This window comes from Anguilla rostrata, chromosome 8, assembly GCF_018555375.3.
Source record: "Anguilla rostrata isolate EN2019 chromosome 8, ASM1855537v3, whole genome shotgun sequence".
Lineage (NCBI taxonomy): Eukaryota > Metazoa > Chordata > Actinopteri > Anguilliformes > Anguillidae > Anguilla > Anguilla rostrata.
In genome coordinates, this window is record NC_057940.1 from 53,373,505 (window position 1) to 53,388,571 (window position 15,067).

At 46.1% G+C, this 15,067-nt stretch overlaps 1 protein-coding gene across 1 annotated transcript; it reads left to right on the forward strand.

Moving 5' to 3' along the window:
• Positions 1 to 6,396: 6,396 nt before the first annotated feature.
• On the forward strand, positions 6,397 to 12,206 carry LOC135262051 (endothelin-2-like). The gene is given in 6 exon segments (XM_064348841.1): positions 6,397 to 6,561; positions 8,079 to 8,116; positions 8,118 to 8,242; positions 8,953 to 9,066; positions 9,981 to 10,073; positions 10,467 to 12,206. Coding segments are annotated over 6 exon segments (516 nt in total). The 5' UTR covers positions 6,397 to 6,497; the 3' UTR covers positions 10,549 to 12,206.
• The last annotated feature ends 2,861 nt before the right edge of the window (positions 12,207 to 15,067 follow it).

Sequence of the window (15,067 nt, forward strand, 5' to 3'; positions counted from 1 at the left end):
ATTATCATGAATTAACTGCACAGTAGTCTTGTTGAGTCTTGAATATTCAGCCACTGATAAGGTAAGAAGATGAGGTCTGTTTAATTTAAAGATGCCTCTGCCTTGCTATTGTTTTAAGCAGAACATTCTATGGCCTGTTACATTTAGATCTGGCTCTTAATCATTACATTACATTACATTACATTACAGGCATTTGGCAGACGCTCTTATCCAGAGCGACGTACAACAAAGTGTATAACCATAACCAGGAACAAGTATGACGAAACCCCTAGAGAGAAGTACCGGTCTAAGTGCAGGGAACAACCGCATAGTTGATGCGAGCTGTAACAGGCAGCCAGTGGAGGGTAGTGAGCAGGGGAGTGACGTGGGAGTGTCTGGGGAGGTTGAAGACCAGACGAGCCGCAGCATTCTGAATGAGTTGCAGGGGTCTGGTGGCAGAACATTCTATGGCCTGTTACATTTAGATCCCGCTCTTAATCCAGAACATTCTATGGCCTGTTACATTTAGATCCCGCTCTTAATCCAGAACATTCTATGACCTGTTACATTTAGATCCCGCTCTTAATCCAGAACATTCTATGGCCTGTTACATTCAGATCTGACTCTTAATCCAGAAAAACATCCATAAAACATTTTTATAGGGGTCCTCTGGATGCCTTTGAGCCTGGGTGGGGTCCCTGGATCAAGAAATATTGAAAACCCATACTCAGTGGAATATCTCACAAAGGAGAGTCATAATGTAAGTGACAGCAGAGGACTGGTTGTGTTTGACTTGTAGTTATTAATGCGGTTTGACATGAGATGACATGTTCTATCGCTCTTTTTCCGAAACCAAAGAACATTTCACCATCTCTTTTTTTTAAACCTTTTAAAAAATTTCCATCAGGTGTCACTGTTGAGCTATTTTTGCCTTTCAGCAAACATGATCCCATCGCCCTTTAATTTCCACTGTAATACTTCATGGTTCAAGTAATTATGAACCATTATAGATAATTAGAGTTAATTTAAATGATTTTATTTAAATATTAAAACCAAAATGAATGGTCAGAAAATCTTTCCGCAGTAAATTAGACTAGTGATGCACACACAGTCTGGTAAGGCATTTACCAGTGCCATTCCTACCTGGGGGGCATGCTTAAAAGACAAGACAGGAAATTAAACTGACGACAAAAAAAAACCAACAAAAAAAAACTTTCTAATTGGGCTCAATGAGGTTATTTCCATTACTCCAATGAGAGTGTAAAGACCAACATTTCAGTCGAATGACTTTCACACAAAAAGCATAATTATGAAAGTACCCTCAATTTGTGTCATTTGTTTGTTCAAACTGCCCCAGTGCAATATTATAAATATGTAAGTGGGGATGTAAGAATTTTAGTATAAACATAACAATAAGGGGCTTGATGCTGATAAGTTAGATTTGTTGCTATGTCCAAGGGTGGAATGCAGATTTTGCGCAGGGAAAGGAATGTACACGTGGTGTACAGGATGGAATACAGAAGTTGTACAGAGAATGTAATACAGATGTATTGTAACGCGTAATGATTTAAACGCTACTATTTGGCCAGCAGAAAATATAGATATGGGACATGCAGTGTGTTGATTTAAGAGATTAAAGGGTCAAATGGTGTCGTAGTTCTTTGAGGCTTTGGAAAAAGGGGAATCTGGCAGCATTGGGTTCTTCCCGTTGAATGGGATTAATTAAAGACCCAGACTGACTGGTTCTCAATTTGTCTCCCAATCCTGAGACTCAGAAACTCAGGGGCTTTGGCACGATGGGTCCGGAATCTCCCGCCAAAAGTTTCTCATGTTGAAGTTGATATTGTTTAACAGGTCCCCCCTAGAGAGTTCTCCCTCCAGCCGCCGGGGGGGGAAATGTGTCCTGCCATTAATGATCTCCCTGCTGGTGGCGCTGGCGTCACCCTTCACCAACCACAGCCGCCTCCTGACCAAGTGCAGCTCTGATTGGCCAGCCTGTGAGGCCTGTGACCAATCTGTAGAGAGAGAGAGAGAGAGAAAATATTTGATTGAGATAACAAGGTGTTTAAAAGGACCTTATTTCAGGTTCTGGACCTGTTTTGTTGCATTCTGTTTGCACTTCTTGAGTACTGTCCGTATTTTGAACATTTGAACAGGTTTTCAACATTTGGTAGTTTCTCTTTGATAAATATTTGTCTTTTTGCCTTTTTGTTAGATGAGTGTTTTACAGATTGTTTGTACTTTTGCCTTTTTGAGCTACCTACTGTAAAATATATATGGTGTTTACCTAAGGGTCAAGTAGTACGTTATTCTCCAGTGTCGTAAGTGACAGGGACATCGTGGTACTGCCTTTCAAATTAAAAGTCACTGTGTGGTCCTTATTGTGGTCACTGAAAATCCTGTGGCGCTTGGCAAGAGTGGGTTTTTAAATGCTTTTTCAAAATTTTATGTCAGTGTTCTGGAACTCCATTGCTTATAGTTCCCAGTAGTGTTTATAACATCAGAATTAGGATGTTATGTTTAGAACATTTTAATCACATATTTGTGATCTTACACCTTAGAGGGACCACTGACCAATAGCATCACCCCGAGCGACAGGGTCGGGGTCACATGGTCACATCTTCACGGTTGATTGGGCTCCTGGTATCTTCCTTATTCAGCTGCCTCGGTGGCATCAGTAGCAGAGTTGAAAATATTCTGTTGTATGGTGTGTCACATTTTGGAGCATGCCTGTGCTAGCTTTGTGCCTTTCCAAACTGAAATGATCTGAAATACACCAACGGCATGTAGTGATGGGTCTATATTTGCAATTAGAAGAGAAAATTGGTAGGAAGAAAGCTTGGTTTCCTGGCTGAAATCCCACACTGGGATGTTGTTGGAACAACATTTCTCCATATGGCTATGTGGTCATCAATCTACAATTTTTTAGCCACATATTCCTATCAGCACCTAGAACATATCTAAAAGAGAGAAGAATTCTCTGTAGATCTTCCCAGTTTCATTGAAGGTTACATAAACGAATAAAACCTGGACAAGTTTGATTCGAGAACGCACCAGGAGAAAGCTTCACCAATCGCCATTCAGTATCACATATGGATGGACAAACTTCAAGGTGTGTGAAACCCAGTCAAAGTGTTCCAGAGAGTTCCATCCCTGCCAGAGCTGTGACACAAGAGCAAATCTGTGTAGACTGTAAAATGGACGCAAAAAAAAATTTTTTTGAAAAAGATGAAAGGTGAAGAAGAATGCATTCCTTTATGGTTGTACTGAAAGCAAGCGAGAAAGGACGGTATGGTGATACGCTGTATCGCAGTAATCATATCTCACAATCTTTACAACTCTAATAATGAGTGTGGGCACAGCTGGCCTATTACCCTGGAAACATGATAGTGCAAGAGTACCAAACAGCCCTTGCACTAAGACTGAGGAGTGGGTTTTTCTGGAACCCCTGAGCCAAGGCCAAAACATTACCTAATATGTAGATGTTTTTTTAGTAATGATCGTTTCCTTTCTGAAAAAAATGTGAGGGGTGTTGTTTGTTTTTGTTTCTCTTTGCCCCTATGCTACCAGCCATCAGTGGAGACCGATGTCTACCCATTCTCAAAGGCCTGCTTATGTTCCCGCCTGTCTCAGGGACACACTCAACCCTATGGAATGAGCGAGAAGAAGGGTTTCAGTGCCAGGTGTGCACACGTCTCAATCGGTAATCGTAATCGTTTCGCCATTTTGTCTACATTCCGAGGCAAAACGATGACTAATTTACATTACATTACGTTTATTTGGCAGACGCTTTTATCCAGAACGACGTACAGAAGTGCGCATCAAGGTCATTGGAATTCCAAATCGCGGGTTTGATAAGGTACAATACTCATGTCGTACAGCTATTCATGGCCAAAAACACAGTTCGGTCAAACTTGGGGGAAGTGCAAGCTACAATATTAGGATGACTACAAATACAAATATACTAATAATACTAGCAATCTGGCGTTGGTACAGTGTAGGCACCACCACAGCAGTAATCCCGTGTCCTGCACATTACAGTCCTTCCTAATGTTCGCTTATTTCCCATAAGATGACACTAACGGGCCAAGAGGAACCCCACATTGCCTACACCCCCCACCCTTGACCTGCTAAAGCTCAGAAGGTGAAGAGACCATCAAGTAATCAGGGACGTATGCCCAATATGGGCTGAGCTACAAAGTTGTTATTTCCTTACAGGCTCGGTCCAATCAGAGTGTTTCGCCGAGCAGCAGCTAGCGAAGTCGTTGGATTAATTTATTCTGTGATGATTGACAGCTGAATGAAGTACCGGTCACACAAACATGACGCATAAACAGGACGCATGGCAGTAAAAAATGTTTACAGGAACTAAAAAAAAAAGATACAAATGGCATCAATGCAATTCAGCAATCACAATGTCACCGTGCAAAAATTCTTATGTGAATATGTTACGCATAGCTGCGGAAGAATTTCTGACATTTGTCCCAAGTTCACAGGCCTTAGGGGCTCAGGGGGGGGGCGAGGGCATCTGAATTTCCTTTTAAAGTGTTGGTTCCAAGCCTGGATGGGGGCCAAGTTTAAGAAATGTTTTGTTGCAATGAATCATCTGGCGTTTACCTCACTGCAGTAGCGTCGCTCTCTCTCTGTCTCTCTCTCTCTCTCTGAGGATATGAAGCACCTTGGTTTCAAAGTTCAAAGCGATTAACGCATTCCTCCGGACTGTGACATTCCTGAGGAATTTTTCCGTATCGCCGTGTTGTTTGTGTCGCCGCGTCCGTCCCGCATTCCTTTGTCCGGTAATGCAAGGCCGAAAAGGAAATGGATAAAAATGGGGGCATTTTTTTTTTTTGCCCTCTGATGGCCGAGTAACTCCATTCTTCCTCGCGCTGTCCGCCCCGCGTCATGACTGTGACACAGTCCACACCGCCAGTGTGCCCCACTGGACAAATATTTGTTCGAGTCAACTCAGAAGACATTTCCAGGAGTCAAGGGTTCCTGAAATTCCATTGTTTTCGGCGGACAATGACATCACTGCGGCATTTCCTCGCCAGCGCGTGCTCTCCGTGTTCCAAAACATTTTTGTTCCTGTAATCAAATGCCGTTGTTTTTATTCCATCGACTAAGTACAAAAAAAAGCTTAAGGGCAGGGGCCAGCGTCTGATGTTCTGGATAATGCTATTGTGTCATTGTGTCAGCAGTAATACGACATACAGTGGGGATTTTATTTTTAACGGATGGAAAGAACTTAAGAGAAGATTGCAAAACGCACTGATTAATCAGGACTGAATGTGACTGTCAACTGAGTCAACATCAGTCCCAGTGGCTTACAAAATAAAGAATGCTAATTGCACTACAACATCACATTTGCTGTTATTAACTGCGTAACTTGCTAACATCATCTGTAATATTATCTGCAGATGAGGACGGGTTGAATGTTGCATATTAACGAGGTTAGTAATATTGTGAATAATGAACAGCCGACAAGATGCAGGTGGTGTATTTTACAGTGCACTGGATGCATAGTGTGTTAATTAATGTAGAAAACACCGGGGCATGTGATCCATGAGGACTTTGCATAATTTTGCAGAGGTCCACTCTAATATCACCACTCAGCGCTGACGCTGGACTCCGTTTGCATCGGTTAACCGAAACGCTGGCCTTCTCAGCGGGGAGCGGAACGCGGGATTGGCTCAGCGGAACCCCTGCCCTCCGGACGGCGACGGTCCCAAAACTCAAAGCGCCGTCCGAGGAGGCGCTGTGCGTTTATGACGGGCCCCACCGGTGCTGGACTGTCCATGAAGATGCGGACTCACGGATGTGGGCTCCTCTTGCCTTGCCCAGACCACAGTGAGGTCACCGGGGGTGTAAAGGCGCCGGCTGGGGGCGGATGCCTAGGGAGGATTCACCAGGCGTTATCAGAGCGTGGGCGCGCTTGTGCCCTCCTCTCCCTGTGTGACGGGGTCACCTGCCGGATACTCCTGCCGCCTGTGACATCACTGTCCTCTGGGCCCGAGCCACGGCGCAGGCAAAATTAGGGAATGATCCACTATGTCTCTTCATTGTCCATGATGACATTTCACTCCCACCTACTCTTTCCCCCCCCCATCGATAAGTCTTGAAAAGAAGCAGACCTTTCCGAATCTTGGTTTTAGTTCCTGTCTTTGTCAGGTGGCAGAAATAGAGACGATACAATCAAACTTCTCCCCCTGTTCTTTACTGTGTCCCACTGACTGTTTCCTTTTTTTTCTTTCTTTTTTTTTTTGGAGGGGGTGGCGGGGGGTGACAGACTAGGCTCTCTGGAATGCCTGAAGGAAACAAAGTCTCTGCTTGAATAGTAGAGTGTTGACGGAGCTGGAGGAGGGGGCGTGGCCTTCGGTGATGTCACAGAGAGGAGCGGTATAAGTAGCTGGCTGGCAGCTGAGGTCCGGACCAACACCTGTCAGCTCAGCCGCTAGCCGGAGCCGCTGTCTCCCTGCACCTGTGCACTCTGGGATATTACCGCACTGGAGACACCTGTAATGGATCTGGCACTGCACACGCTCCTGGCCCTGTGCGTCACGCTCTGCGTGCTTCTACCCGAAGGTGAGTCCCGACTGGATCTCTGAACGCGGAGTACACAGCTGTACACACTTCATTTTGTTAATGTGAATGCTGCCTGTATGTTGCACTAGTTTTCATTCATGTGTGTTCTTAAAAATATGCATATTATATATACATGTTACGCATATTTACAGATTCTTTTGACATTGTCAAAGAAAGTTTTTTAAAGTCATGGGAGGTATCGTTGAGGCGTGTTAGCTATGAACGAACCTTCATGGGAGGCTAGCGGGCTGGGTCCCGTGGACCAGTCCCGATGTGGACACACAGCCGCACAGCAGTGGGAAGGAACCCTTGTTGATCTGTTTCCTCGGCTTTTTAGTGCCGCAAACTGCACATGTAAACCGGCGTTTCCCAACCTGTGTGCCGCGGCACTCTGGTGTACCGTCAGGCGAGGTCAGGTGTGCCGTGTGAAAAATCCTTTAAAAAAATGTTTAATGTTCAAATGAATTTAAAAAACTTAAATGAACAAATCCCATTCACAAAAGCCAAAGTAAATGTCATTAAAATGCATATCGTTTAATTAAAACCCCAAAAGAACGTGTGCGTGCGTGCATGCGTCCGTGTGTGGAGGGGGGCTGCAGGGTGTTTATTTTTTTATGCTTCTGAGAGTGGTTTTGCCATGAGATTCTGTAAATTTGGAAAGTGCGCCGCGGAAGGAAAAAGGGTTGGGAAACGCCGATGTAAACACACAGGGTGGGAAAAGGGCTGCGGGGGAGGGAGGGAGGGAGAGAGAGCGATAGACGCCACATTTGTGCTGTCACTTCTCGCCAATCTGAGAGGCTTCTCTGTATGTGACACTCAGTTTACAGCGCAGGGGATTACTCACCTGTCTGACAGATGAGGTGAGACACAATCACTCCTCAGGAATTCAGTGCACATTCTTGTCTCAGGCATTGGCCTCTCTATCTCTCTCTCTCTCTCTCTCTCTCTATCTCTATCTCTCTCTCTCACTGGGTGAGACAGGCCCGGAATATTCTTGGTGATCTCCTCTGTGCATCAGTGCTTCAGGCACATTTCCCCCGATGCGTCGCCGGCCGCCAGCAGTCGTGCGGTGTGTTCCCCGCACTCGACGCACACCCCTCAATGAGTGCTGATGAGGTCTGCGATTGCAGAACCGCTTACGCTTACAACGCGTGAACAGCAGCCGAGGGAGAGATCCCAGACGGTCCTGCCTGCCAGCTTTCGCCACTGTAATCTCATTACGTTACAGGCATTCAGCGGACGCTCGTACCCAGTGCGACTTACTCAACTTTTTACATAGTAGCATTTACATTATATAGCTGGATATATACTGAAGCGATGCAGGTTAAGTGCCTTTTCTCATGGCCACATCGGCAGTGTGCCCTACCCAGGAATCGAACCCATGACCTTCCGGTTACAACGCCAGTTCCTTACCCGCTATGCTACACCGCTGTCCGATCTCTGCGGTCACTTTGTTGAATCGGGTGCATTTCGGTTCACCGTCCTCATTTTTGCCCTGTTTTTTTTTTTGTTGCCAGGATCGGGGCTGCCCGCGTCGCGGAACTCCGACCAGGGCCCCCCCCGGCCCTCCTCCCCGCCCCCCCCCGCGGGTACGGACCAAGCGCTGCTCCTGCAGCAACTGGCTGGACAGGGAGTGCATCTACTTCTGCCACCTCGACATCATATGGGTCAACACGCCAAGGTGAGCCTACTGCGGTGCGGGACACCGCTTTATGCAGGGATTTGGGGCACAGGATTCACAAGGAGAAATTGTGGCATCTCCCTGTATATCAGAACTGAACCGCACTATAAATGTTTAATAAACACTGAGCATCACTGTGTACAAATCATATTCAATGACTTGTAGAAAACGTATCAGTCCTCTGTTGTCTGTCTATAAGCTTGTATTGCTGTTTACAGTTTGTTAGGTTGATTAATTTATTGGTTTAATGGCAGTTTAATTGGCTGATTAACTGAGTATTTTAGTACTGCTTCAAGCCCCTTGCTGAAGAGTAATTTGTATTTGTCCTAATATTGTAGCTTGTTCTTCTGCCTAGTTGGCTTTGCAGAGGTTAGGTCAGAATAGTGTTCACTGTGTGAACTAAACTGTGTTCTTGGCTAGAAATAGCTGTACGAAATAAGTATCGTACCTTATTGAACCTGTGTTTTGTAGCTGTCCATGACTATGCACTGTTGTACGTTGCTTTGGATAAAAGCGTCTGCCAAATAAATGTAATGTAAGAGTGCAACCCCACCTAGGACTCAAACTGGCAAGCCCTGCTGCTCAAACACTGTGCCACACAGCCCCCACCTCCATGCTGCACAGATCGCTATCAGGTGGTCTAGTGTTATGTTGTCCTCAGGCTTGTTTTCCCCAGTGATCTGATCTCCCCCCCCCCGTTCTCCTGACAGTAAGACCGTCCCGTACGGGCTGGGCAGCCCCCTGTCCCGCCGCCGACGCTCCACAGACCGCTGTGCGTGCGCCAGCCCCGCGGACCGCACCTGCACCGGCTTCTGCCACCACAGGTGAGCCCCCCCTGCTGGTCTGGCTGACCTCCCCGACTCCATCTTACCGCTTTACCCTTTTAGTCAGTACTACTGCTCAGTCAGAATTGTCACTCACAGATTGTCAGTGAGCCTGTGTCAGTGCTCACAGACAGAATCATTACTCACAGACTGTCAGTGAGCTTGTGTCAGTGCTCACAGACAGAATCATTACTCACAGACTGTCAGTGAGCTTGTGTCAGTGCTCACAGACTGAATCATTACTCTCAGACTGTATGTAAGTTCATAGACAGGTGAACGGGGAACTGTTTTCTCTTCTTTTCTCTCTCTTTCCACCTTCTGATGAGAGAGGAATGGCTGTGGGATTCTAAATCAGGACGGTATTTTAATCAAATGTTTTGGCCATGAGGTGTTCGCTGAACAGCCCGAGGGCCCTGGGAAGTCCCAGCCCTGAACCTGCTCTGGTAATCCTGGGCAGAGACTTAAATTCCTCAAACGAATTCTGTTGTGATGAGCTGCACTTCTGCCAGCTCTGCGTGTGAACCACCCAGCCTGGGAAACAGCCTGTTTACCTACACGGGTCGCCCTGGAAACAGTACCGTGCTTGCCTCACTCTGAGACAACTGCAGCACCTGCAGATATCGAAAGGCTTTGACGAGGGGGTCCGCCAAATTGGCCGTAAACCCCACCCCCACCCCCACCCCCCTGAACCACAGCCAGTTCCGCTCACCTTCATTTAAAATGCAGACATACACTTGTGGGAGGTCTGTGGAGAAGGTGCTAGGGGAGAGACTAGGGAGGGGGTGGTGTGGGGACCCTGCTGGGTCACTCCCTGCATTTCAGCTCCTTCCAGAGAGCGGCAGCAGCCTCACACACACACACACACACACACGCACGCCTCTGACCTCTCCGTGTTTGTGCGCTTTGTTTCACAGCTCTGAGAATCCCCAACTGGCGCGGGTCGACCCGTCCACGCGGTCCAGGCGCTACACGGACAGAACCAGTGCTAAACTGCTGACCTCTCTCAGGTAAGAGCAGGAGACGGGTTAGAAACCGTGTGCGTGTGCGTGCGGGCATGTGTGGTGGGTGTGTGCGGGCATGTGTGAGCATGTGCGCGTGAACGTGAGACGTGTGAGCCTGTGTGTGTGTGTGTAAGAGTGTGTGCGTGCATACGAAAGCGTGTGTGTGTGTGTGTGTGTGTGTGTGTGTGTGTGTGTATGCATATGGAAGTGCGTGTGTGTGTGCGCATGTGTAAGTGTGTATGTGTGTACATGTGTGAGAGTGTGTGTGCGTGCATATGCAAGCGTGTGTGGGTGTGTGTGTGTGTGTGTGTATGTGTGTGTGTGTGCGTGTGTGTGTGTGTGTATGTGTGTGTGTGTGCGTGCACGGAGGTCTAACGGAGGTCGTGCTGTTTTCCTCAGGGAGGCGGTCCAGGCCAATATGCAGGCCCTGGAGCGGGCTGTGGCCCCCAAGAGAAAACGTTCCGGGGCCCCTGGCCGGTAACCAGCTCAGAGAGAGGGGAGGCAGAGCCGAAAAAGAGCGGGCATCCGATCAAAAACGTCCCGGAGGAGGTCGCCGGGCAGAGGTCGAGAGAGGTGCCTCCCTCTGGCAGGAGGAGGGGGCATCCCCATCAAATGGGACAGGCGGCAGACTGGAGGACAGACTGGCCTGTCCCAGACTGGAATTTTTTTTTAACGGAGGAACTGGGGTGTCATGAATTGGGGGGGGGGCAGGGCATCCCCCATTACAGACTGCACTGCCAGTTCCCACGAATCTGGACCTGGCATAGACGTGCATAAAGGTGACAGGTGAAGACATTCCCCCTCACAGCTACTTTGACGTCAAGTGAAGTTGAAGGGGAAGCGTTTTAAAAATAGCAGAGGAGGAAATGCAGACAAGCTGCATTGCTGGGGATTTGAGCTTTCGCCTTTTATCCACGGCGCCGAAGAACGTAATTATTCTGCCGCTTTCCGTGCGGAGAGCTTCAAAGCCTCGGCCCGCCCGTACCTGCGAACACGTCTTCGAGAAGATGGCCGACTTTATTATCGAGGTGTTCGATGCGCGAGCTGCACTGGCATCGAACGCTATGGCTCAGGGTGATCTAAGCATGATACGCAAAGGGCAGCGGGTTTATTCTGCATTAAGGCTGCGCTGTTTCTGGCGCCCAGACTTGCGCGGACGAAACTACCCGAGGTTTTGTGTGTCTGTGTGATTATTTATTTAACTGTCAAGCACCTTTTTTTTTTCCCCCCGTTGTTGGAATCGGCTGAGTTCCAGCTTCTTCAGAATGCTCTTTACTTCAGTTCCTCTGTATCAGAGGAGAGAGCCAGATCCCCAGTGGGGAGTCCTGCCGGCTGTGTGCGACTAGCTGGGTTCGGGGGGGCAGCGTCCTCAGCACACGAAAAGCCTCAGAAAAGCAGGGAAGACAGAAACCAAGGTCCTCTCTGGTCAGTGTTACGGGCGAAGGGTTACAGAAGGCACACTGGCACAGGAAGTCAACCTCGAAAGTCATTAGATTTAATCTGCGATTGAAGCTGGTTCACGTGAGGTTTTTTGTTAGTGAGCAGCTGTAAACACACAACAGTCAGAACATAAAATAAACAGATTAAATATTATTACATATTGTAATATTTTTAAGATCATTTTTCTGTTCGCCGTCATATTTCAGCGGTGCCAACATTTTTTAAAAACCAAGGTTTTTTTTCTTCTTTTTTTTTTTCCAACAAAAGGCGTTTTTTTCTGGCTTAATAATAATTACCCAATGGCATTTAAGAAAATGCAAGGATGATCCTTATTACAGTCAGAAGAAAAACTATTTTCGTAAGCAGCCATGTTTGTTTTACCGAATGAACCTGCACATGCATGCAAAGTCTGTCGGGACGCAAACGTATTTTGGCGTGGTTTGCTTAAGTTGTTTATTTAATTTTGCTGTCACTACACAGGGGAAGCAACAAGGCAGCTCAAAGCGATTTTCTTCAGTCTTGTCTGGTTTATTTATCCTCGTCTCATTCAAGTGCTCTTTAATTTATGTTTATATTAATATTTATTTTTCTACATTATGTTATGTTAACTTATGTTTGCATTAGTTGTATATTTGTCAAAAAGACATATTTGTGACAATTTTTTTATGCTGTTTATCAATAAATTAAATTATTGCGTTATGATTGTCTTGTGTGGTTTGCATTTAATGCATCTGTTCACTCACATCAAACTCAATTGCCTACAACTCACAGATTCTGTCGGTTCAATGTTAAGTTTTCTTTTCACCTAAAAAAATCATAGCTACATACATTTCAGGCCAAAATACGTCGGTATCAGATGACATTGTTCCATTTCCATTAATCCCAGTGGTGGTGGTCCCAGCCTGAGGATTTCAACACCTCAGAAGAGAACCAAAATGCTAAGTCCTCACAAGTGTACGTAAAATCATATGTGTGCATTTTTTTAAACCACATGAGGAAGAACATCAACAGACTGGGGACAGTGTGTACCCCTATTTACATACACCAAGCCTGTGACTGTTTACATGCACCTCTTTTGAATGTTTTTACAAAGAAATCAGGTGTTAACTTCTCACGGTATACTTTTCTTTAGGTATGCAACCTCTTTTGTCGACCTAGAATTTTTGGTGGGGGTGGGGGGTGTTTCTGAGAACACAGGGTTTCATTTCAGGAATCGCTGTTGCCATTACTGTATACTGCAAATTCTTGTCAGTCGCTGCCATTAAATTTTATCCCACCTCTACCTGTATCTGTGTCCACTGAGTCCAAGTTATGTCCCAGAAGGGGAAACCCACGAAAAGCATTTGTATTGACATACTAAACATCTAACAATCAGCCTTGCCAGGGAAACTTGAGTGATAAGTGTCAGGTAAATTCAACTATGCACTTTTTTTTCTGTGGAAAAGTTAAATATCTTTTAAGCTCAGAGTTAAACAATGTATTTATTTGGTGAATGACCTTGTGCGTACAGTAGATCACATTATAGCACATTATAAACTTTGTCACTGCATCCACAAGCCCAGTTTCCTTTTTTTGTGAAGACAGACATAAATGTCGAACCCCCCCTTTAAGAAAACCAGGCGAGTGTTTTCGCCGCTGTCCCCCAGGAAAACGTTGAAGGATGAGGTAATTCAGAAGCAGGGGACATTCCTGCGTGCCTGCTTCCTGTCAGCGCTGTGCTGTCCAGTATGCCCGCATCAAAAGGTCCCCGCAATCTCGCATTCTCAGAGCTCTCCGACGGGGGCTATCGGGCGAAAAACAGGATGCCGTTTCAGCATTCCTGACGCGTTCCTGCCGAAAAGAAGAGAAAGGAAAAACGTTGGGGAAACGGCGGGACGGGGGGCTCTTGGTGCTGTAATGAGGGAACCCATACGCCTTTGATGGGGGGCTGACAATGGGGTGATTAATGACCAAATTGTCTCGGGTTTGTTTTCGTTCTGTCCCTAAAGGTGCAGTGCTCCACAAATTAATGTGTGCGGTATGTGTGCAAATGTGCGTGTTTATGTGTGTTATTGCATGTGAGTGCGTGTGTGCGCGCATGTTTGTGTGTGAGAGTGAGTGTCGGCATGAGTGTACGTGCGTATGCGTATTAATTCCTTTATTTTTTTTGTACAACTGCGTGGGAGACGTGCTTTTGTCTCTTGGGTAAAATGGTAATCTTTTGACATTATCTCCACAATCCTGTTCCATAGGTTTGATAAGTATCCACTGTGAACTGAAATAAACAAACCTTCAACGATATGCACAATACAGTGGAAAACAACCAGACCAGAATACGCAAATACGTATTTGTTTAGGATTCAGATACTTTTCTGTGCTCTATTGATCTTGCCTGATGTAATTGAGCCTGCCAATCTGACCAGAAGGTGGGATTTGCACTTTTTGAGAGTATTTCATTGGCTCCAATACACCAGACAAGATCAGTAAAGTGTAGAAAAGTATTTGAATCCAAAACAAGCTAAGATCCAGGTTGACCCAGGTCTGGAAACAACCCACCCTGTCTGGTAGTGTATCGTTGCTGTGTATAATCCATACATAATTTATTCAGTTTGACATTTCCTAAAGCAATCCCAGGTAAGTGCATTTATCTTTTACACCACCCCAATATTCCAATGCGTCACCTTATGGCTGTATTACCAGTTCTCAAACCCTCCTTTGAGCACCCCAACTGGAACATCAAGGTCTCACAAAATACTGCTTAACGCATTACACATTCTGTTCAACAATTACAAGGCCATGACAACTGACTGAAATCCAACACGCTAAATACAGGGTTTTGTGAAAGCTAAGAATAACTGAATGTCTTCATGTGTTTAGATTGAAATTCTTGTGAAGATTTTGTCCGGTGGATATGGAGATAGCTGTACAGGCTTATTGAGGGGTAGGAATGACTGTGGTTATGGAACAGCCTAGATAGGCATGCTCCAATGCAGACATAAGAAAAACAAGCTCTCAGTAGAGACACTGGGTGCTGTTTAGAGAGAGTATGAGCAGATACAAGGTATCAGATAAGGCGCTGAAATCCCCAAAAATGCCCCATTATTACAGTACCTTTGATGGCAGACCAGGAAATGCCAGCTTATATCCTCTTTAAAGTATCAAAAACCTGCTTTATTACCTGGTTTTTGGCATAATGGGTTTTTTTGTTGTTGTTTTTTTCTTCTTAATGTGCTATAAGGCATCACACAAGTGAATAACGCAATATTTAACAATGCGCCTACGTATTGCACAAGGCGTCTCACCAGCAGAACCCTACTTTTCGCAACCAGTGTGCACATGCCCTTTTCAGATGGGAAGTGCACGATAGGAGCCCTGGCATGACCTGCAGTCTCCATTCCAGCCCCCCGCAGTCATGCCGAGCCTTTGGTCTGGCAATGCAGGGGACCTTGCATTCAGTAACTTATTCGACATTTCTTCCTCCTCCTTGTTGAGATCGTGTGTGGTCATTGTTTTCAGCCCCGATGCCAATGACATTGTTTTGATATGCTCAAGAAGCGGAGTGGACTGGAGTGGGGCGGTGG